Source organism: Calliphora vicina, chromosome 1 (genome assembly GCF_958450345.1).
Source record: "Calliphora vicina chromosome 1, idCalVici1.1, whole genome shotgun sequence".
NCBI classification, from domain to species: domain Eukaryota; kingdom Metazoa; phylum Arthropoda; class Insecta; order Diptera; family Calliphoridae; genus Calliphora; species Calliphora vicina.
The window spans coordinates 104,174,947-104,200,568 of record NC_088780.1 but is presented as its reverse complement, the minus strand read 5'-3'; the positions used below and the strand labels follow the sequence as shown (position 1 = coordinate 104,200,568).

Here is a 25,622-nt window from a genome sequence, read left to right as displayed (position 1 = left end):
GCTTTTCTTTGGTTCATGATCCTAATTTTTTTTCTTTCGTTGTTCTACTAAATAAAACTACTGCTGGTGCTAATATTGTTGTTGTTGCGTAAACAAACATTGGCCAGGAACTTTATTTCTATTAAATGTTTTACTTTTTATTTCTTTTACTCATTCCATTTATCCGTATCATCACAATGTGGATGATGACGATGATAATGATGATGGATAATGAAGATGACCATGATAATGAAGCTGGTTTTCCCCATTAACTTGTGGAAAAGAAAGTTCATTTGCACGAATGTGGGTGGGTATGTGAGATAATATATGTATTATGTGGTCAATAAGAGACACACATAAATTAGGAGGGCCGATTTTGTAGGAAACTAAAAAACTAATTTCCTATTCTCTGGTTTCTACCCAGACATACAGCCCAATTATGAATAAAAATTCCCCGGTAGTTTTTTCCCTTTTCTCATTTTTCGTATTCAAATTCAATGGGAAAAAAATCCCGGGGAACAAACTCCCGCGGAATTTTTTATTCATAATTGGGCTAATTGTTTTTGGCAGTTTAATATACATACTGTTTTACAGCAAACTCTGAATAGCAGAAAGCAAGTGTGTAGCAAAATGTACTGTAGTCTCCCCTTCATAACTAACAACCATTACTAATTACTCATTGATGCAATTCAAAGCTATCGACTGGTGAAACCAATACTCACATTTCATTGCAATGTGGTCAAATAACCGATTACTATTGAAATGACTCTGTTCTAGTTCAGTTCTAGTTCAGTTCTAGTTCAGTTCTAGTTCAGTTCTAGTTCAGTTCTAGTTCAGTTCTAGTTCAGTTCTAGTTCAGTTCTAGTTCAGTTCTAGTTCAGTTCTAGTTCAGTTCTAGTTCAGTTCTAGTTCAGTTCTAGTTCAGTTCTAGTTCAGTTCTAGTTCAGTTCTAGTTCAGTTCTAGTTCAGTTCTAGTTCAGTTCTAGTTCAGTTCTAGTTCAGTTCTAGTTCAGTTCTAGTTCAGTTCTAGTTCAGTTCTAGTTCAGTTCTAGTTCAGTTCTAGTTCAGTTCTAGTTCAGTTCTAGTTCAGTTCTAGTTCAGTTCTAGTTCAGTTCTAGTTCAGTTCTAGTTCAGTTCTAGTTCAGTTCTAGTTCAGTTCTAGTTCAGTTCTAGTTCAGTTCTAGTTCAGTTCTAGTTCAGTTCTAGTTCAGTTCTAGTTCAGTTCTAGTTCAGTTCTAGTTCAGTTCTAGTTCAGTTCTAGTTCAGTTCTAGTTCAGTTCTAGTTCAGTTCTAGTTCAGTTCTAGTTCAGTTCTAGTTCAGTTCTAGTTCAGTTCTAGTTCAGTTCTAGTTCAGTTCTAGTTCTTGTTTAAGCATTCGACATCTTCCTTGCAATTGCATATCAAATTATCACTAGCTAATTAGTTTTACTCTTTTCCGTTACTAGTGTTAGATAAATACTAAAATATTAACTACTTTATTAGCTGTAAACCTTAATACCTAGGTGAGATATGTTTGTCCCTTTATAAAAATCCCCTGCTTTCAATTAACCAAAGTGTATGATGGCATACATAAATAAAAAATCATAATAAATGAATTTTCTTTTAATTCTCTAGAGTTGAATAACCATTTCGTTTTTAATATTGCACAAAAAAAAAACACCAAGAGGAGGAAATACTTAAAAATGGTCTATAAAAAAATCCAATTTTTATATTGACAAAACATATTTAAAAAGTATACAATTTTATGGTCCCTTTGCAGCAGCAATATTGTTATTAAACTATTTTCATTTTTCCATCTTCATAATAAGCAAGTAATTTTTATTGACAGTTAAAAAATAAATAGATATTTGAAAAAGCTTAGCAGCGCTATGTTATAATACTTAAAGGAATGTTTGTATAAATATGTAATAAACAAAGTAAATAAGACAAAATATTTACATTATATCGTAAATTCATTTTTGTATAACGTATTTTTTTTATCAAAAGTTATTATATTTGTTATGTTATTAAGTGTAGACATTCACTTTTCAACTTTAAAGCTTTTGCTTAGAAAGCTTTAGGGAAATGGTTTGAGTTTTATGTAAATGCCACTTTTGTGTTATGGTTTTACAACTGTATAACAGTTATATATTTGTTAATATTAAAGCTTTCTCTTTAAAGCTTTTATGTATGTAACATTTATACTATTACGCAGGATACATAATATAAAATAGGACATTATTTTTATTACTTTTATACATTTATTTTAAACCATTAAACTTTGTAGAGCTTTCATTTAAAATAAAATTTAGTACGATTGTTCAAATGAGACAAAAGTTTCGTTTGTTTGTTGCACACCGATTATGCATAGACCTTCCATTTCAACAAAATTTAATTGCAGCAAAGTCATACATACCAAGTTTAAAAACTTTCCGATTTTCATAAACTTAGTCTTATATAAATCGTAAGGACTTCAACTATCTGAGTATATCACCAGAAAAACCCTTTTCTCAAGGCAAAAGGTTAATAAATTTAAACAATATCCTTTAAGCAAGGATTTTTTAAAATACATATCCCTAAATTTTAAATATTAGGTCGTATTGTCATAATGTCCTAAACTATTTTTTTAGTTTAAACAAATTCTTGTTGTAAAAAAAATGTGATATTTTATGACAAACCAATAAACATAGTTCAAAAAGTATTATTTAGTTTATAACTTTATTGTTTGAAACCCAACAAAAATTTTTTTAAACTAAAAAAATAGTTTAGGACATTATGACAATACGACCTAATAGGAGACCGTTTGAATTCCCCAATTATGTTTTTAGTAATAGACCATAATGTAAAGATAAATATGTCAAAAATATAAAATGATACCAATAAATTTTCATTAAAAATTTATTATATTTTCCATCAAAATGGAAAGAAATATTCTTTGTCTTAACTGTCATTTCACTCAAGAGAATTTCTAACATAAAATTAAAAGAAATTTTGTTCTGTTTTTCTCATTATGAAAACAGTATTATTCATCTTTAACTTTTAAGTTAGACATATGGGCAATTCCACGAGAATGACAACCACAACTGAAAAAACAAAAACTCTTGAAACTTTTTTTTCAAGATGATTTGAATAGAAGAAAACACTAAAATGTGAAAGTATTTAAAGATATTTCATTGAAAGACAATGATAGATATTTCAAAGACATTTGCAACGACGTACATAAGACCATAGTAAGTTGGACATACAATGGGTCAAAATTGGAAAAAAAAATTTTAACCCGAATTTTTTTTTTCACAAAAAAAAGTTGAAAAAACAAAAAAAAAATTTAAAAAAAAAAAATTTTAAAATTTAAAAAAGAAAAAAAAATTAATTTAAAAAATAACAATCTAAAAAAAAATTTTTTTCCAAAAAATGAAAAAAACAATTGAAAAAAAATTAAATTTTGTTTACCTAAAAATATTTAAAATTTTGAAGTATAATTGGGTGAAGATTCGGCACAGCCGAATATAGCACTCTTACTCGTTTTAATTTAATTGGTATGTTTTAGGCTAGGATGGCGATGAAAACTAAGCTCCCAATTGCCATGTAGTATGAAATGAATTCGATTCTGATTGTTTTTTGCTAATACGGGGCATCCGGTTGGGTTAAACTAATTCGGGTACGCTGAATTCAGTGGTGCTAACCGTTTTGTTAGGTTAGCTCGTATTTTCGAGATATTTATCGTTATTTCGAAAATTTTAAAAATTATCCTTTTTCTTCGTTTGTGTTCCGATTTCAAAAAACTTACATATATAGAATCTTCTCCTCGTCGTAGCTATCATTTATCTCTTATAGTTTAGGAGATATTCACATTTGAAAATTAAATTTTCAACATTTTTACCCACCCTACTCCAGTTTTTGGATGACCGCGGATCCAAATATTTCTCGATTTTCTCCATTTTTCTTTTACAGGACTAACAATAAATGTATATATCAAAGAAATAAAGAACTGTTTAAACATCATGACTGGGTCCAAAGTTACATGCATTTGAATTTAAAAAAAAAATAAAAAAGGTGATTTTTCGCTATTTTTTTGGGAAAAAAGTACTTTTCTTCTTTTTCAGTTATCTAAAAAATTTCTAAGAGGATGTATAATGAATTTGTACTTTTTGAAAAACTAACTTTACATCAAATATTTTAAATGAAAAAAAAAAATTATAATTTTTGATACCGATGGAACCAGGTCCATTAAAAAAACGCCTATTTTTTATGTAAAATTCAACTTTAGGGTAAAAATTCTCAAATCGCATACTCGATATCAAAATATAGTAACCTATTTTAGATGTCCCGATATGTTCTTAATTATTTTGTAAATGGTTCCGATAACCCCGCCCTTGGTATGGATATTATTGGCAAAAAGACGAAAAAATCCCATTTTTGGGATTTTTCAAGATTTTTTTGGGAATTGCGGAATACTTGATAACAAATTTCAACATTTGTTGAACATGACTCATATATTTTTGAATTCCGAATTAAACTTTTAGTGAATTAAGCTCAAACTGAATTAATTAATCCAAAGCTCTGGTATATAACAAATATTTGAATTCATTTGCTAGAATTTCCCCACTATTTGTTAACATTTGCATATATGTATCTATGTATGTTTATTCCACCCTCGTATATTTGTGTGCTTAAATAAATAAATTGAAAAATTCAATTTTGAAATTGTTAACTTAAAGATGATTGTTATTGGTCTGTTATTTGGTTGGTTTGGTTAGTTCACTGACTGACTGGATGGTTGATTGGTTTGTTGTTTCGCCTGTTTACTTGTATTTCATATTCAGACTCGTTTGTATTTGACTAAATTGCAGACTTGATTGCTGTGGGTTTAGTTAGTTTTGTGGCACATGTGTTTTTTACTATTGGCCTCATTTTCACCCAAAATATACAAAATATTCACTTCATGAATTGAAAACGTTTGCGTTTACTTTTTCAAGGGTTTTTTTTTTTGTTATTGGCATTGAATTGAATCTGTTGGTTTTTGTTTTACTTTAACAGGGTTGATTGAACAAAGTTTTCTTTTTTGGATATGAGATATAATTCAAAAGACAAACTATAAAGAAATATAAGTTGGACATGTAATGCCATTAAAAATTAGAGGAACATTTACTAGGAGTTCTTTTAAAGAATTTCCTGCGACATGTTAAAATTAGTTAAGGACTATTATGGATTTAATATGTTTTTTTTAAACCGTTCGCCATGAGTGTAGAAATGCATATCTTAAATTCAAAATTTTACATTTAAACTATTTTAATGAAATTTAAAAGAAAAGTGTTTTTGGCTTTCTAATAAAAGCTAAATGAGGATTAAAACCGAAAATTTTAATTGTTGTATTTTAATTTTTTGGCGACAGATTTAAAATTAATGGATTTCGGGGAGAAAATTTTGTTTTTGGTAACACATTTGTTAAATCAATGTATTTTGAACACATTTGTGTAATTGTAACATCCAAAATTATACCGATCTACTCAGAATCACTTTCTGAGTCGATTTAACAATAGTTGCCCATGTAAACTTTGTGCGCAAAGTACAGGTCGTTGCATTTTGGAAAATATTTCCATAAAATTTGGTACATACATTTGATTCGGCCTAACGACGAAGCCTGTTAAAATTAGTTAAAACCGGTTCATTATTTTACCTACTTTAACGGTCATTAATAAATATGTAAAGGTATCTTCTCTCCACCACTGCACACTGGACCAGAATCAAAATTGTTTGGAAATTAATTTTAAGTTATTAAAATGATCCCTATAAATGCTCCAGGGGCGGCGCTATGGGGGCTCAAAGTTGAGTACTTTCGACATGTAAAATATTTGAACTGTGTAATTTTTTGTTTCTCATCCGATTTTTCAAAGATTTTTATATTTTTGAAAAGCGCTCATGCTCGCTGTGTTATTTATTCCTTTGAATTTCCGAAATTTAAAAATTTTGGTCGGTTTTTTTTTTAATACACCGTACGACACTCAATATTAGACACGAACCGGATGGTGTACGTCTGAAACAATAAATTAAATGGAGAAAAACTGCGTTTTCAGTTTTTCATTTCGTGATCCTGTTTTCTTTTAAAAGGACTTCAAATTTTCAAAGGAGTACATATTTAAAAAAATGTTTTAAAATACTTCTGATCATCCTACTATGTCAAATAATCAAGAAGAGTTGTGAAATATTTCGTATTATTTTTATTTTATCCTGTAAGGATCAAAAAATTTCAAAAATGTCCTCTCAAATTTTTATCCTTGAATATCCTTTTAGATTTCCAATATATTTTTTTTTTTGAAAAATAGTGAGTTAAAGATCCAAATATTGAATACCACATGCCAAAATTTCATTCTTCTATCTTAACTACTTAAGTGTTAAAACATATTTTAAATTTGAATTATTTGATTTTTTATATTTTATTTTAATATTTCATTCGAAAAAATTATAACAAAATCCCTTGTGAAAAGCAATGATGAAGACTTTTTACTAAACAAGTAAAATGGTATAGTCGGGCAAGCCCGACCTTATGATACCCTACACCGGGTATATGATTATAAAGAGTTTTCTTTTGATTAAAACTTATTTGTGTTGAATCTTATTTGAATACAAACATTTTCGGTAGTGGGCCTTATATGGGAGCTATGACTAATTATGGACCAATCGTCACAAAATTTGGTGGGATGAATTGCGATTATATGAAACATATTTGTGTTGAATTTTGTTTGGATACTGACATGTTTCAGAGATTTATGTATATTAATGACATTTTCGAGAATGTTGCTTATATGGAGCTATGGAATATTTTTGACCGATCGTAACGAAATTTGGTCGTGAGAGTTCAGCTTACATAAAACTTAATTGTGCTGAATTTGGTTTGAATATGTTTATAATTAAGATATTTAGAGAGCTATTTTCAAATAGGCCAATTGTATGGGGGCTAGGATAAATAATGGGCTGATTCTAACCAAATTCAATAGCCTTTGTCTTTGGGGCAATATAAAGGTTTGTGCCAAATTTTGTGGAATTATCTTTAAATCTGCGACCTGTAGTTTGATTACAAGGTTTACATGGATGGACGGACAGACGGACAGACATGGCTTAGTCGACTCAGAAAGTGATCCTGAGCAGATTGGTATACTTTAAGGTGGGTGTTGGGATAATATTTTTGTATGTTGCAAACAACAGCCCCAACCCCTTTTATACCTCCCCCACTATGGTGGTGTAGTTTATAAACATGTACTTTTCTTAATAAAACTTTTTTTTTATATGTTAATTTGACAATGAAATTAGGATGAAAATTTGACATTTAGTATAGAATTAGTGTATCCAAAACCGAAACCGAAAAACGGTCACCCGGTTTTTTCATCTTTGTAAACTCCACCGGTTTCGGTTTTTTTAACTTTTCGGTTTTTAGACAAACCGGGTTTTGTAAGACAGTTAACCGGTTTTAATGAAATATATTTTCTAAAGCTCAATAAAACATATTTATGAAAAACTTTGATACAATTTTTAAAAATATTGATTTATTTTATAGAAAATTATATAATTATAAATTGACAATATTTCGTAAAAGATATAAAATAATAGATAGAACTTTAGAAATTCAAATATGCTAAATAAAAATTTAATATAAACTGGTTAACCGGTTTTTTTGAAGACAAAAACCGAAACCGTTTAACCGGTTTTTTTAAAGACAATAATCAAAACCGGTTTTTTCAAAAACACACTTTTTCGGTTAAACCGGAAACCGGTTTTTCAAATTTGACGGTTTTTTGGACACTCTATATAGAATGTTTGGGTCTTTAATGCACTATTTTTTTTTAAAGGAATTTATTGGCAATCTTAAAGGATATTAAAGGATAAACATTTTAAAGGATATTTTTGACATCTTTTGATCCTTACAGGATAAAATAAAGATAATACAAAATATTTTACATCAAGATAATACAAAATATTTTTACATGTTTAAAAATTAAGAAAATATTAGATTTTAGATGTTTTTTGGGCGAAAACCAAAACTTTCTTTAAAAACATATAACAATTTTATGGTTTTCTTTAAGGTATCTTTACGTAGAATATTTTGGTACAAAAAACTTGTCTCATTTTTCGAATATGTCGTCCCTATACCCTTCGGAATTTATCCAATTTTTTTTATCAAAATTTCGAATTTGGGCTACATGTTCTAAAATCCCAAAGCTGGGTTCAGAAAGTATTTTCCCAACTCCGATGGAAATGTGGACCCTATGAGTAAAATTGTAAAAAATACCATTTATGGGATTTTCGCTCCAATTTTTAGGAATTGCGGGATTTGCTTTGACTTTTTATCTAGTTTTTTTACACTTTGTTATTTAGAATGTAAGATTTAAAATACGTTGAAAATGTCATTGAGTTTTGTTAATAAATAAAGATTTTATTACATATATTTTGAGTTTCAAAAAACTAAAATTTGTATCAAAATTCTAATAGGATTCCAAATATTAGGAACAATATGATCCACATTTATTTCGAACTAATTTTTATACCCTACACCACCATAGTGGGGAGTGTATAATACGTTTGTGCAGATGTTTGTAACGCACAAAAATATTAGTGTAACGCCCACCTTAAAATCGACTTTCTGAGTCGATTAAACGATGTCCGTCCGTCCGTCTGGTCGGCTGGCTGGCTGTCCATGTAAATCTTGTGCGCAGAGTACAGGTCGCAATTTTGAAGATATTTCGATGAAATTTGGTACATATTATTTTTTCGGCTCAAGGACCAAGCCTATTGAAACTGGCTGAAATCGGTACATTATTTCACCTAGCCCCCATACAAATGTCCCCCCGAAATTGGACTTTATCGGTCATAAATGTTTAATTTATATATGTATCTCCACAAATTCCACTCCAAATAAGTTTTATATACACAAAATTCATGTCACCAAATTTTGTTACGATCGGTCCATAATTAGTTATAGCTCCCATATAGACCCGCTTCCGAAAATCACTTTAACGTGCATAAATCGCTTAAAAATGTTTGTATACACACAAAATTCAACATAGTAAACTTTCATGTAGACATAAATCACACGACCTAATTTCATGGTGATCGGTCCATAATTGGTCATAGCCACCATATAAGGCCCACTTCCGAAAATCACTCAAAAATATAAATTATTGAAATTTTAAGAAAAAAATGTTTTTGCTCTTTTACTTAGTGTAGGGTATTATATGGTCGGGCTTGACCGACCATACTTTCTTACTTATTTTTATTTAGATATGATAATTTTTGATCTTACAAAAAAAAATCAAGTCAATATCTCAATTAGATTAAAAAATATGCCACTTTAAAATTCCGTCTTTCAAAAATATTGCACTTTTTCATATCAAAAAATTTTTATAAATTGTCTTAATACTATTTTATACAAGTCTTTGCTTAGACCTAGCCGAGGGCTAGATGGGAAACCAAAAAATGTTCATTTCGAAATTTGAATACTCCTTGTCTATGTCCAAGTCAAATTTTAGTCCGATCGGACCAGCCGTTCAAAAATGCCAGATTTATTTCCAAAAAAAATTAATTCTGCCCCATTGTGCACTGTAGGCCAGCTAATTAGGGACAAATTTGTTTGCTAAATTTCATGTGATTCTCAATTAATTTTTCAAATATTTATGGATGAGATTGATTCGGGTGAGATGTGGTTTCAACAGGATGGCATACGACGACCACAACCATCGATTTATTGAAATCAAAATTTATGCTGATAAACCAGCAACAATTGACGCCTTGTAAGCTAACAGTGTTCATGTTTTTCGTTACATACGGCTTGCATTGCTGAAAAAAGTTGCCAAAAATTGGATGTCCAGAAAGCGTTTCGCCAAGAGCAGCAGCGGCAGTCCGTAATCATTTTCAAATGTAAATTCCATGTATTGATTTTTCGAATGAAAAAAGTTCATTCGGGTTTAAAATAACAACCTTTATATTTTATAAAACCCTTTGAGTTGAAATCTTTTTCATATATTGTATTTTCTTTACAAATCTTTCGATTATATATAAATACTTAAAGATAATTAAATTTAAACACTTACCAGTGAAAACACATGACAATGTTTAACCTTTCACTTGAATCTTTTCATCTGTTTTTCTTAAACGGAAGTCTGTTAGTTTAATTTCTCTTTTCAGTTTTAATTTGATATTATGCCCATTATCTTTTTGTTAGTTTTGTAAACGTGATGCTAAAATTATTTTTTTTTATAACAAGCTTTTTATATTTCAAGAAGAGTTTTTTTTTCATTTTCTTTCAATGAAAGTTCAAAAAATAGCCTTAAGAAAACGTTTCCTTTCATGCCTTTTTTTGATTTTTTTTCTTGTTTCCTTTTTTTCAGGGCACAACATGGCCTCAGCACAGCTTCTTTATAATATCGATACAAAACCAAAAAAACAAACAACTACTACTTTTACAAGAAAAACAAAATCAAATACTACAACAACAACACCAACAGCAGCGGCAGCAAAAACGAAAACATCGATTCAATCAACTATTGAACATCATTATAAAGAAAAACTATCAATATTTTGTAACAAAACGGAAGTTGAACGAAAACAAGAAGCACAGGAAAATATCAACGGAAATATTAGCAGCAGAAGCAGCCAGAGCTCTAACGCCAACAGGAAACAATACACAGGCAACAACAGAAACAACAACAACTATACAACAACATTTCACAGCTCAACTAAAACAAACAAGAGAGAAAAAGTTGAAGCAAAAACTACATTCTTATACGCTAAAACGGAAAATTCATCACACGTTTCTAACAAAAAAGACGACGACATTGATACAAAAATTGTGTTCATCTCTCGACAACAGCAGCAGCAGCAGCGAAAGCGACAAATACAAATATGGCCTGTTACAAAACCGGAAGCGGAACAATGCTCTTACTACACGTGCATGCAGGCAACAGAAGCTGCAGCAGCAACATTGCGAGCAACGCAAAATTTTCATACAGATGATGTTGTTGTGGGCCTTGGTGGTGCAGTTGTTCAGTGGCAACAGCAAGCAACAACAAAAACAAACAACATTGACAACAATTCATATGACTCAAATAGCAAACGAAAATGTTGTCAATTTGTGCCCACAAACATCAACAGCAGAAACAGCAACAGCAACAGGACAATACAACAACAAAATTATTATAATACTAATAATAATAATGATGTTTCTATACATGATTGTAAAGGAATTGAGGAGTTTAAAATCCACACAAACAAAAACTACAACTACAAAAACCACAACACAAAAATGCCTAACAACTACAATATCATCCTTAACAACCAAAAATTTCTCTCAGCCTCAGGCCCGCCAGAAAATGAATGTTTTCTGCAACCACAACCGCAACCTTCAAACGAAACTACAAAATGCTGCCAAAGAAATGTTGCTAAACAATGTTGCCACAACTATGATAAACATAAAACTAAAACTCAAACAACAACAACAACATCAATTTCTTTCGTTAGCAACCAACAAAATCAAATACAACAACGAAATTTCTGTTTTAAATCTAATTTTTCTAATACTACTACAAAAACAACAACAACAACTAACACACAACAGCAGCAGCAACAGAAATTTACAACATTTTCTACAACAACTACAAACACTCTTACAAAACTCTATCGGGATTTGCAAAAAATGTCCAAATATTTATTGTCTCTTTTGGTCATTTTCAATATGCTGCCATTATTTTATGCAGGTAAGTTTGATTTGACTTGTCTTTCTTCTCTTGAATTATTCCTTTTTTTCAAATGAATGAATAAATAAATCTTAGGAAAAACTTATCAATTGTTTAATACATTTTCTGCCAGTTCATATTATTTTCTAGGACTTAAATAAATTAGTTTTCTTCTATTCAAAAACAAATATTTTTAATCATGAAAGACAACCTTTTAATATGAATGAATATTATTCAACCGGCATAAAATTTATTTGTTGAAAGGAGAAAATGTTTGTTTTAAGGTTATTTAATAATATTTTTAATAAAAAAACAAGTAGATAGAATAGTCAGTCAGGCCAGACCAAATGATACCCTAAGCCGAAAGATTATATACAGTTTTCATTTAAAATCAAATATCTTTTCTACCAAAGCACAGTGGTTTAAAAACTTTTTTTTTTGGAAATAATTCGGTATCTTGGGAACTATTGGAGATATTGTTACGAAATTTCACATGGTTTAGGCTGAGGTGTTTTCGAGTTGATTTACGTTTGTTCAGCTTCCTAGCGCTAGTGGGGTCCAGTACGTAGCCCCTCATATTTGGTCTAAAATTTTTTAAAAAAATCGCCAAAAATCCATTTGATTATAAATAGTCCTTGAGAGTATCTACAAAAAATACGCTTACAAGTGTAGGTTATCTCTGTTAGTTAAAGAGATATTCAGGTTTATTAATTTTTTTTTTTTAATTTTGCTCGAACTTTTTATGGTTTTTATGGGCCTACGGAGGGTCGAAATTTATTTTTAAAACATCAGCTATATTGGCAATAATATTCTAAATAAAATAAAAGAACTTGCTAACAATTATCTCTTCCCTATAAAAAGTTATACGCATCCAAATTTGGAACTTGTAAAAAGGGCCTTATTTTATACGTTTTTTTCAAAAAAAAACCCATATATTTTTTGTTTTGTAGACAAAAAATTTCTTCGTGACTATATAGAATTTTTATATGATCCGGAAAGACGACTTAATGCAAAAGCATGTAAACAAAAATTTGGCTTACTTAAGCGGACATATCACCCCCAGTCCTATCCAAACTCGGCCAATTTTAAAAAAAAATTGAGTAAAAAATTCTAAAAAGGCAAAGCACCGATCCACGAAAAAGCTCCATATTTGTATAACACCATATGTTTCTTAAATACCTACTAAGTATTTTTACTACCACACGGTAAATAACATCACAGTAGGCACTTGTCTAAAAAATCTCAGTTTTTGGAACACATTTTCCCCGTTTTTGGAATTTCGGTATTTGAAAATAGAAAATGCCAGAATTTTATCGCTAATATAGCTGATATTTTAAAAATAAATTTCGACCCTCCGTAGGCCCGCCATATCTAAAAAACCATAAAAAGATCGAGCAAAATTTAATAAATCCATTTATGATCCGAATGATTTTTTAAAAAAAAATTTGAGACCCGAGGTGACCAATTTTGAGGGGCTACGTACTGTTCCCCATTAGCGCTAGGAAGCTGATTTACAAACGTAAATCAACTCGAAAACACCTCAGCTCAAACCATGTGCAATTTCATAACAATATCTCCAATAGTTCCCAAGATTCCGAATTATTTCCAAAAAAAAGTTTCTAAACCACTGTGCAAAGCTACAGCAATTTTAAAGAGTGGTTATTGTGTATTATTTCAAACTTAAAATGTGTGTCAGTGATTTGATATTTTTTGTGATCTATGCAGCTATGACCTATTAAGGACTGATTTACAAAAAAAAATTAAAATTTTTTATTTCAGTACTTGTAAAAGAATTAAGCATGCAAAAAAAATCACTTAATTGTGAATAAACTCGAAAAGAATCAATAGATTTTTGTGGTTGATATCTCATTTTGTTGCTATTATATGCAGCTTTGTGACCAAGTAATAAATCAGAACATCTTCTGCCGTTTCGATTTTTCATGATTTTTTTAAAACCAAAAAAATTTCTATTTTCACGTAAAAAATAAATCTTGTGCTTCAATTTGTTACTATAACTCCGAAACTATTGAGCCGATTGAAGCACAATATTTATAAGAAAATTTGTACATAGCATGGGGATAATGTTTTCAAAATTCAATCAATCGATAGAAGAACATTAACTACTTAATTTTATGTGTATCAAACAAAATGGTTAAATTTTGTGAAAATGAGCGAATTCACTTAATTGTGAATAAATTCTAAAAGCAAATCAATCGTTTTGTATGTTCGATATCTAATTATGTGGTTCTTATATGCGGCTTTGCGACAAAGTAATAAACTTGAACAATTTCTGCCGTTTTCGATTTTTCATGATTTTTTTAAAACCAAAAAAATTCCTATTTTCACGTAAAAAATATATTTTTTGCTTTAATTTGTTATTATGGCCCTAATTTTGTAAATCACGTCACCAAAGTGATATTTATATGGAAAGCAAAAATATTCAATACAAAATATTCAAATTATGAAAAGCAAATCAACGCTTGAATTTTAGTGCGTTAGTTCTGTTAAGAATTTGTATATAAAACAAAAACTAATTTTTCAAATTTTTTAAATTTTGTTTTTGCTTTCCACATAAATATCACTTTGTGACGTGATTTACAAAATTAGGGCCTATAACTCCGAAACTACTGAGCCGATTGAAACACAATATATATGTGAAAATTTGTACATAGCATGGGGATAATGTTTTCATAATTCAATCAATCGAAAGCAGAACATTAGCTACTCAATTTTATATATATCATACAAAAAAGTAAAATTTTTTGAAAATTAACGAATTTACTTAATTGTGAATAAATTCGAAAAGAATCAATCGCTTTTTATGCTCGATATCTCATTTTGTTTCTATTACTTGTGGCTTTGCGATAAAGTAATAAATCTTAACAATTTCTCCCGGTTTTGATTTTTCATGATTTTCACGTAAAAAATATATTTTATGATTCAATTTGTTACTATAACTCCGAAAGTTTTGAGCTTATTGAAGCACAATATTTATGTGAAAATTTGTACATAGCATGGGGAATTTTATGTATATCAAACAAAAAAGTAAATTTTGTGAAAATGAGCGAATTCACTTAACTGTGAATAAATTCGAAAAGAATCAATCGATTTTTATGATCGATATCTTATGTTTGTTGCTATTATATGCGGCTTTGCAAAAAAGTAATAAACCTGAACAATTTCTGCCGTTTTCGATTTTTCATGAGTTTTTTAAAACACAAAAATTTGCTATTTTCACGTAAAAATATATATTTTGAGTCAATTTGTTATTATAACTCCGAAAGTACCAAGCTGATTAAAACGCAATATATTAACGGATTAAATGTTATGTAAATTTGAACTTTTCTAAATTTACTTCAATAATATTGGACTAACACTTTTTGAGTTATCAAAAACACTGTGGAACAGAGATTTTGGTGCCCGAGATTTGAACTACGTTTTGTACAAGTTGATGAACCCTCATTACTATGTTATACTTGTTTTTTCCAGCTCGCGTTTTCGAAATATCGCAGTTTTTATATTATCATTGAATAGCCTATTTTTTGGTGTTTTTTCTTAAAAATTTTGGGTAATGCAGTAAGATGTGAAGTTTTTTTTAGCATGAGCCTGGTCTACATAAACATATGCTTCTTTTGAGTATAATAATTCTAATGGATGTTTTGGCATATTTGTCCGATCTTTCAAGAAAGTTTAAATTTGACTCTTTTAGCTTTATCCTTAATAAAATTGAGCATTATGAAAATTTTAAATAAAAATTTAGCACTGCACATTCCAGGTATTATAGCGAACATATTTTTTAATTAAAATGAAAAATTAGTTAAAAATTTAATGAAATATTTAGATAATATCCCGAAATTTTACATCCTAAAAATTATTTTTTTAAAAAAAACTTCTCCATAGAATTTTAAATTTGGACCATATTTGTACTACTGGAACCACAATACATCAAAATTGTGTAGTGGTTTAAAAAGCCTCTAAAATTTTTTCGATTTTGTTGCCCTGTATTATGAATCGATTGTCCATTAAATTGTAACCACTGTAAACATTTCAAAGTTTTTGTAAAATATATTGGGGTCACTGTAATTATTTATATCATTGCGGTAGCCATAATATGCTAAAGCTACGATTTACATAATTGTAGCAATCATATATATGATTGCTGAAAATAAGTAATAAAACTATAAGACGTATATTGTTTGTGACAACAATTTTCATGATTTTTATCATGAACATGATTGCCGTAAACATATATCTATTTTCTATTGGGTTAAAAATGTGGATTTCTTTAGCTTTTATTTTTAAACATTTATACAATATAAATTTATTCATTGTTTTGGCCATTGTTAGCTATGACCTTTCAGCGGCACTTAGTTTCAATTTAAAGAAATTCGACATTTCCCAAACAAAAAAAGGATCAGCATTACATTAAAATATCATATTCATATTTTTAGAAATATTCTAATACTTATTTATTAAAATTTCATTTTTATAACTAACTAACATTTTGGCCATTTTTTGATTTTTTTTTTGGGCCATACTAATACTCTTATGTGTAGAGAAACGCATTTACCTATAAGTACTGCCTCCCATATTGATTGGTTGGTGTGTCGTGATTAAATAAAATTCTTGGTAAGAATTTGTGTGTAAAAGAAAATGGATGGTGACGATGATAAACTTAATGAAATTAACTTCAATGTTGAGCACAAAAGCGTAAATTGCTTTCAAATTTAATTTGTAGGAGTAAAAATACTTTTAATGCTGAAGTTTTTACTTACTTATTTCATAGTTTTTGTTTTTTATTTAAATATACGTACGTACGTAAAAATATCCAGAAACAATTATATTAACTGCCAGAATTTTTACTTAATTTGTATTTCACGATTGTAGTTTGGTATTTTTATGAATGAATTAGTCATAGTCATGAATTGGACGAAAACCATGCCCTGAAAAACAGCCACACACCATAATATTGTCACCACCAAACTTGACTGCCTTATTTGTGTACTTGGGATCCAGTCTCTTTCCCTTCGGCCGCACAGTGGGGTCAAATGCCCCTTTTTTACGGATTTATTAATATCTCAACAACAATAATAGCGACGCTCGCAAAATTTTACGTGGGTAGCCCATAGACCAATCCGCATATTGTAACAAAATTTTAGGGATATAGGAGGGGGAAGTCAATTACCCACCATATAAAATAATTATTAACTGTGCTATATCTATAGAACTACAATAGTTATGCACACTAAATTTGCTGCGGGTAACTCTAAAAACAAACTACACGTTCCGCCAAAATCGGAAGAGTATACGAGGGTGGAATCGAGTTCCCCCATACAAATGAATTATTAATTTTCCTATATCTATAGAACTACATCAGTGAGACACACTAAATTTATGCATGTTATTGATAAAAAGACTTGCAAAGTTTAAATGCACTGCTTTGAAATTTATACAACACAATCTTTGAAATGAGCCAATATAAAAACTACAGATCTGAACGTGAGTGATAACTGGCTCCCGATATAAAACTTTAAAATTCTCGCGATCTCGCTCACTAAAATGATTTTTTTATTAAGCTAAATTGCCTGCTATCGGATGACTTCGTATTAACCACAAAAAAAAATTTCGAATTAATCACAAAAAAAAAAAATTTTAAACAAGCATATACAAGTGTGAGTGCATGAGAGTTAAATTGTTAAAATTCCGCGTGCTATTCATTCACGATTAGAAAATCAATGGATGGAAAACTAAACTTAAATAAAGAAAAGTAATTGGTAAAAGATTATTATTGTTTATCTCATTATTTTTTATCACAAGAATATAGCCACGTCCAGGCCTGAATCCCACGTGACTCTCGTATTATTAATCACAACACTTGCACATCTCTTATAAAAAAAAACAATGACAATAACAACAACAACAACGACATCAATAAAACGTTTATCAGAATCGCAAAGTGCTTTTTGGTGGTAGACTTAAAGGGTGACGCTTTTACTAATTTACATATAACTTATGAGGCGCAGCGATGCGCAACCTAATTGTTTCTGAAACAACGCTAAACTGTCCAGGCTTTTAAATTATATTAAATTCTCTGCCCAGCTGAGCCCAGCTAATAACTTTATGTCCATTTGAACTGACAAAATCCATTTTTTTTTTTGCACTTCCAATATAAAAACTAATATCAAAGCCACTTCCACAAATAATTCAAACTTAAATTTAACCAAAACATATCAATGAATATATGAACTTGATGGTTGCATAATTAGATTTGTTAATTTTTTTAATTATCTATCACAAATAGTATTTATTTGCGCAATTTTTTATTTTTTTTTATATCAATTTTTTAGGTTTTTTTCTCACAATATGTAATTTCAACACGTGACTATAAAAATACCTTTTAATATTTCACATTAATTTTTTGCCTACTGATGTAGTATTTTGTGCTCTTTAAGCTGGCGCTTTCAGTTTTCACGATACTTGAAATTTGTTTTTTCAATTAATCCGCAAAATTAGTATGTTTGGCCCCTCTGTGGGCCGTTTTAAAAATGTTTCCCATCGTTGCCTTTTAAAGGTATTTATAGACGGCAATACTGAGTATTAATATTTGTCAGAAACTCAAGTATCATAATCATCGTCCATACAAAATTTGTATTAGATTTTCAAAAAATACAAATGATTTTTTTTGATTTACGGTCGGTATTGAAAATTTTTTTAAAACAATTCAAAAACTTTTTATTTTCATATGTATTATAAAAACAAATAAGGCAAATAAAAATGACAAGAAAATATAAAATAAAAATAAAATTTTCAGAAAAATATCAATCAACATAAGAAATAAAATATTTGTAATACTATCGTGTAAACAATAAATGTTTTTTCGAAACGATTTTTTGAAATACCGACTGATTTCAATAATATTTTAAATTTGAAAAGTGTTAATACTCAGTATTGCCGTCTATAAATACCTTAAATTGTATTTGAATTCATCCAAAAAGAGAACTATATTAAATTTCTGTCTCGAACAGTTTTAATGTTCTTCTTCTTTAAAAAATACATTTTTTTTGCGGGTTGATAGCAACCAAGACCAGCCTCATTTGTACTGCGGCTAACAATGCGAGAACTAATTTCCAATTTTAGTTTGATAAAATCCCAGCAAGTAATTTTTTACGAAGTTTGAGTTTTTACAGTATCTGAATTTTTCATTGCAGTTATTGGTAATCCTGATTAATTAATTACTTATCGCAGATAGTTCATTGCTTCAAGCCAGCATTAAAATTGAAACTTAAATATCTTGAAATAAACAGAATTTTTTCTAATATCATATTTACTTCATAACAAAAAACCAAACTTAACCGAATTTCGAAATCCTGGAAAATTTGAAAATTGTCTATTTCCTTGAAAGCCTGTATAAAAAATATCAAAGAATTGAGATGAGTAAAGTTTCGAAAATTAATTTTTATGATAGAAAGGTTTCGCCTAGTCGCTTGAACGTATGATTATTTTTTAATTGTGTTCGTATTAAATATTAATCATACGCATTAGTATGTTAGCAACAGTTGTTGGATAAAATCCTTAAAGTTTTGAATTTATGATTGAAATTTGTGTTTGTTATTCAATATAATTACCTTCAATTTATTTATAAGCTTTATAAGCCCATTGTTAAAAGAAATTCTAAAACTTAAAATAGATTTTGTCTTAATTAGCCGTTAAATAAATTATTCGTATATGTATTCTATTATTTAACAATAAATTTATTCAAGTGCTGCACTTCTTAACAACTTAAAAAAGCATTTATTAGCAACGAAAAAGCATAAAATAAATGTTTTGTGCGTTAATAGCCTTAAGCTGTTTAAGTAAATGTTCGACTAATGGCCTTGATGGGTTGGACCAGTCTAAATGTGCTTAGGGTTTTGATAATGCCACCACAACAATGCCACAGAAATAATAACAAACCCTGCAGGTTTTAGTTTATTGTTATTTTAATTATTTTTTTATCTTTTTTAATTTATAAATTATTTATAAAACCAAATGTAGTGGGCTTTGGTTTCGCACAATTTTGGTTGGGAGTTGTTTAAAACCACAACAAATGATAATATGTTTATTTTTCCAACAAAATGTAAATTTTGTATTATAAATATATTCAAATAAACAAATATTTTTTTTAAGCTTTGTGATTACAATTTAAATGTTATAAGCTGAATTTGTTTTTAAGAAACTGCATATAAAACCAATACAATTTGTTATTCATTGTATATTGCTTACAAATAAAACTAAATCTTTGTCAACTGTTTAGCAACGACTACCAGCCATCATTATTTCAAATCCCATTTGGCTGTTATCCCTCCAATTTTAAGTGGTTGACGGAGACATGGCCAAATACAAATAAAAGTTGAGCTGCTATGTAAATTGTATTTGTTGCTGTTGTCGTTTCTTGTTTGTTGATATTTCAAACGTTTGAAAAATAATACAATTAAAGCTAAAGCGGAAAACAGACAGAAGAAAGGCGCAAGAGCTTAAATTTTATAAATGTATAATAAAAGTCAGTTGCTGGATACATTAACAGTAGGATGGGTCTTATATTTGCAATTTTTGCATTTTCGACTGAATTTTTCTGGTCATCTAATAACCAAATGATAAAAATTTGAGCAACATCCGATAATGTTTAAAGGTTATACATCTTATGCCTAAAAAAAACTGGCACATCGCTTATGATGATTCTATGTCCGTTCATCAATACATATACATATATCGATATCGCAGGTTCTTTGACGTACGAAGCGAAATTTCGCCATCCCAAAAATTCAAATTGGGGACTATTACGCTTTCACTTAGGAAATACTGAAAATTTCTGCGCACTTGGCGCAATGGAAATTGATTTTTAGGTCAACTAAAGTCAAGGAGGCTGAAGAGGGATATACCCTGGTGGCAAAATGGTCTTGAGAAACTAAATTCAGACTATTCAGCCGAGTCAAACATACAGGTGACTGGATCACCTACTAAACGTCTCTCACCGAATACAATATGCAAATCAGGAGATCAAAAAGATCAACGTGGCTTAGATACTGCAAGAAAATTGATAATCTCCCGGTAGCTATTCGTCATACAGAAGACCTTATGCTCTCTGTATGCTGAAATATCCAGATTGTACGTACATTGAGTCACCAGAAGAGACCTGCAAACTTCTCCTGGCCATTCACTTCCTGAACTGGCAAAGTAGTACAGACTAGCAAGTCTCAGCTCGATTTTCTTGAAAATGATGGAGAAGCTACTCGATAGTTATATAAGGGATACCTATCTTTTGACGAATCAAATACTTAGTTCAGTCCAGTTTGCTTATCAACCTGGCAAATCTACATACCTTGAATGCCATTCATCATGTGACGTCGATAATCGAGAAGGCCATAGGTGCCATTTACATATCGCTATGAGCGATTATTGACATTAAAGAGGCTTTCGACAATACGTCATACGGTGAACTATTGAACTAGCACTGTATAGGAAAGGGGTTCCGTACATTATAAGGAAAAGGATTTGCAAATGCTGTCATCGAGAGTTATTAAGCAGTACTTAGGAGGATCATCGAGAACAAGGCGGCGTTTTATCGCCTCTATTGTGGACTCTGGTAATCGATGTCCTACTGGAAGAACTTAACAACTTAGGATTCCGCACATATGGTAACGGTATCACCAAGTGTTACTTGGAAAGATGGTTGACCATCAACACAGCCAAGACAATTCTTGTACCATTTACCAAATTGAGAGTTGTTAGACTCATAGAGCCTACATTGAATGGCTCATCTGTAAAGTTTTCTAAGGAGGTAAAATATCCTGGGGAGGTAAAATATCCTGGGGATATTTTACCTCCTTAGGACCCTCACATGGAAATGTCACTTATCCAATACTATCAAAAAATCTACTAGGGATATATTTGCTTGCCAGCGAGTATTTGGTACTAAGATGATAAGGCCAATAATAACATATGCCGCCTTGGTATGGTGGAATACTTGATAAGGTATCACCTTAGCTATATTTCTATTACTGGGTCCATGAGGACCTGCTCCACTCATGCTCTGGGTGCCATCCTACACATTCCACCCTTACTTATATTGATAATAGAGGAAGCCTATAGCAGTGCCCGGTGATCTGGTTGGGCACATGCGTATTCTAGGCATCTTTGGCAACGATCCTATTATTGCAGTATCAGATTATATGTCGCGAACTTTGGATGTTACATATGAAATTTAGTGTCCTTATATCTGGCAGAACGAGATGCAGCATAAAGCCGAACAAGTGAGGTTTACCGATGGTTCTAAACACGTTAATGGTGACACTGGGAGCTGGTAATAATGGCACCAATTTTGAAAAGGGTATCCCAATGAACAGGAGCGGATCACGGTGAACCATTTGAGGGGGGGGGGGTAAATAAAATTTGTTCTACATTTTCATTTTTTTCCTTTTTTATATGAAAACTTTTCGGGTTTGGGGGGGGGAGAATGAACAATGCAGGTTTAGTAAACTTCATGCTGAAACATCTGAAAATGTTCTATGTGACTGCCCAATATTGGTAATGTGCAGAACTAAATGGCTCGGAAGGGCCTTTACCGCCGCTGTGGATGTAATTGATCTCCCATCAAATAGAACAATTGACTTCATATGAAACTGTTACAGCTAAACATTTAAGGCTGAAACAAATCTCGAGAAACTTCAAATAAGATGTACGACCTCTAAACGTCATCCAATTTTGCTAGAAGGTTCAGTGTTTGATTTTCAGATGACTTAGAGTAATTTAACACCTTGGCAGCATTGAAAATCAAACAAAATACAAAAATAAGCGCCAGTCTATTGAACAGTTTGATGGAAGTGTTTATCAGGTGCTTTTACTGAAATTCAATTTACGAAAATAGTGAAAGGATAAAATTGTTATTCTCTTTTATGACCCCAGGCGTCTTCCTAATTGACCAAAAAAGTTTTTAATTTTAGTGTTTTTTATGGATGTACAAAAGTTTTGCCATTAAATATCTTTTAGTCAGAGAGAATATTATTAAGTTTATAGGCCTGAAAAGTTATTTTCACTTAAAAATTTACTTTAAAAGCAATAAAAATTTAAAATATTAAAAAATGGCTGTGGATTTTCAAAGTTACATATTATTATTCAGCTGATTTTGTTGCTGCTTGACAGATGCTGTTCAACTGAATCTTACAATGAGATTTACTTAAATTTTTGAAAATACTTTAAAACAGTTAGTTAAACGGCTTAATTTTAAGAAAAAAATTAAAATTTCTAATTTTTGAAATTGAATCTAATTTCATCTATCTTCGACAACATTACCATTTTTCTTTATTCTCATTAAAATTTAAACAGAATCAATTTAATTTTAAGGCAAAAGTTTTTCTAAATTTAATTTAGAAAGAAGAAAAAAAAGAAAATGTGAAAAAAACCTAAAAAACCTTGCCTGACTTTCATTTGCTCTAAACGATGTTGACTAAATGTATTTAAGTCTTAATTTGCCAGCAAAATATCATTATCCCTCCCTCAAAATTAAAGCGAAACAAACGGATGAAAATGTAATGTATTTAACAAATGTTTAACAATGATTTTCCTTATTACCTTTCATTGTCGTAAGACACACAAACAAGCCAACAAGAAGCTAGGAAAGATACCGTAAAAATCTAAGCTAAATCCTCTGATGACAAACCTACAAATAAATTTCTACCATCAACCCATCAACATCATCTTCATTATTATTTTTAGTTTTTTCGTTTTGTCTTTCATTGCTCTGCTTAAAACTGCTTATCAGCAAAATAATTTTTTGTTTGTTTAATAAAACAACATGTTTAGTGGTATTTTGTGGCCGGATACATAAACAGTGTTAGAGATTCATACAAAATTCAGTTAAATTGTCTAATATTTCTTTTTATTTCAAGTTTCCTTTTATTTCTTTTCAAGTAACTCTGCATTTAATGGGAAATTATTGTTGCTGTTGTTTCCTTTAACTAAAAATACTGCTGAACTACTGTTACTACCAGTAGTAAGCAGTTCACAGAATATTTTGTTTATTTGACAGCCAATAGTCAATAACTGTTAAAATTCATTCACAAAACAGAGAATTTCCTGTTAACAGTTGCGAGCTTTATTACTATTACTTTCATTTCACCCATTTGTTCTCTCTCTCTCTGTTTGTTTTAATGAAACATGTTAAGCAGAGAGTAACGTAGTAGCAATAGTAACCTAAAAGCTTTTTTTACTTTGTATACGTTAATATGTCTTGCAAATCTCTACAATGTCTTATTTCTTGTTTAGTTTTTATAGTTTTATCCACATAATAATTGTCTGTAATTACTCATGATAACCACAATTCTTTAATAAGAATTTGTTATCCAGTTTTCTGTTACCGCACGCAGAGAAAAAATATAGTTGGGCATGGTTACTGTAACCATTTAAATAGTGTTACAAGATTTTTAACCATATTATAGTTACAGTAACCATTTACATGATTGTGGTAACCATAATATGGTTAATTTACGATTCACATGATTGTATCAACCATATATATGGTTACAGTAAACAAATATATGTTTGTGGTTACTGTGACTATAATATGGTTAAAAAACTTGTAACAATATTGAAATGTTTACAGTAACCATGCCAAACTATATTTTTTCTCTGCGTGCGGGAATTAGAAAATAAGGAGTTAGTAAAATTTTTTTTGGAAGAATTGGAAATGTTTGTTCACATTAAGTGAAACAGACAATTAATTATACCCTACACCACCATAGTGGGGAGGGTATTATGCGTTTGTGCAGATGTTTGTAACGCCCAAAAATATTAGTCTAACACCCACCTTAAAGTATACCGATCGACTTAGAATCACTTTCTGAGTCGATTAAACGATGTCCGTCCGTCCGTCTGGTTGGCTGGCTGGCTGGCTGGCTGGCTGTCCATGTAAACCTTGTGCGCAGAGTACAGGTCGCAATTTTGAAGATATTTCGATCAAATTTGGTACATATTACTTTTTCGGCACAAGGACCAAGCCTATTGAAACTGGCTGAAATCGCTCCATTATTTCACCTAGCCCCAATACAAATGTCCCCTCGAAATTGGACTTTATCGTTCATAAATGTTTAATTTATCTATGTATCTACACAAATTTCGCTCCAAATAAGTTTTATATATACAAAATTCATGTCACCAAATTTTGTTACGATCGGTCCATAATTAGTCATAGCTCCCATATAGACCCGCTTCCGAAAATCACTTTAACGTGCATAAATCGCTTAAAAATGTTGGTATACACACAAAATTCAATATAGTTAACTTTAATATAGACATAAATCACACGACCTAATTTTATGGTGATCGGTCCATAATTGGTCATAGCTCCCATATAAGGCCCACTTCCGAAAATCACTCAAAAATAAAAATTATTAAAATTTTAAAAGAAAAATATTTTTACTCATTTACTTGGTGTAGGGTATTATATGGTCGGGCTTGACCGACCATACTTTCTTACTTGTTTTTTTTAGAAAAATTGTAATAAATTTATTTTAGCTTCAGTTACATATATTTTTTCTATGTAATAATTGAAAGAATACATCGGAAATGTTATTTAGATAATTGGAAAATTGGAATACATTTTCTACACTCCCAAGAGCTTAATCAACAATTCTCATCGTCCAAGATCTATTATAAATATCATCTATTGAACTCATCATTATTGTGAAATAAAATATGGAAAACCAATTCATATTTCTGTATAAGTTATGAGTGAGACGAGGCCACAAAAGATTTGGGGCCTCGGTGTCATTTTGCAAAAAAGTGATCATTTACTCAGGCTCATATCTTGCAAACAGTTCGGAATTTTGATTTACTCTCTGAGACAAAGTTGTAGTCTTTGTTATAAAGAACAAAAATTGTGAAAATATAAAATTAAAAAAACTTCAT

The 25,622-nt window shown here is 30.2% G+C and overlaps 1 protein-coding gene and 1 long non-coding RNA gene across 6 annotated transcripts in view; both read left to right on the top strand.

Moving 5' to 3' along the window:
* Positions 1 to 10,769, top strand: part of LOC135954668 (uncharacterized) — a 171,143-nt gene extending 160,374 nt beyond the window's left edge. The window contains exon 4 of the long non-coding RNA XR_010576267.1: positions 10,338 to 10,769. This is a non-coding gene — a long non-coding RNA (uncharacterized LOC135954668). The remainder of the gene's footprint in view (positions 1 to 10,337) is intronic.
* Positions 10,770 to 11,112: 343 nt separating this feature from the next.
* The window catches only part of LOC135963489 (tolloid-like protein 1), a 215,159-nt gene continuing 200,649 nt past the window's right edge, over positions 11,113 to 25,622 (top strand). For all 5 annotated transcript variants that reach the window (XR_010576849.1, XR_010576848.1, XM_065515357.1 and 2 more), the window contains exon 1: positions 11,113 to 11,702. Coding sequence is in view for 3 of the 5 variants with exons in the window: in XM_065515357.1 (XP_065371429.1) it covers positions 11,252 to 11,702 (451 nt within the window). In the remaining 2 variants the exon portion in view is untranslated. The remainder of the gene's footprint in view (positions 11,703 to 25,622) is intronic.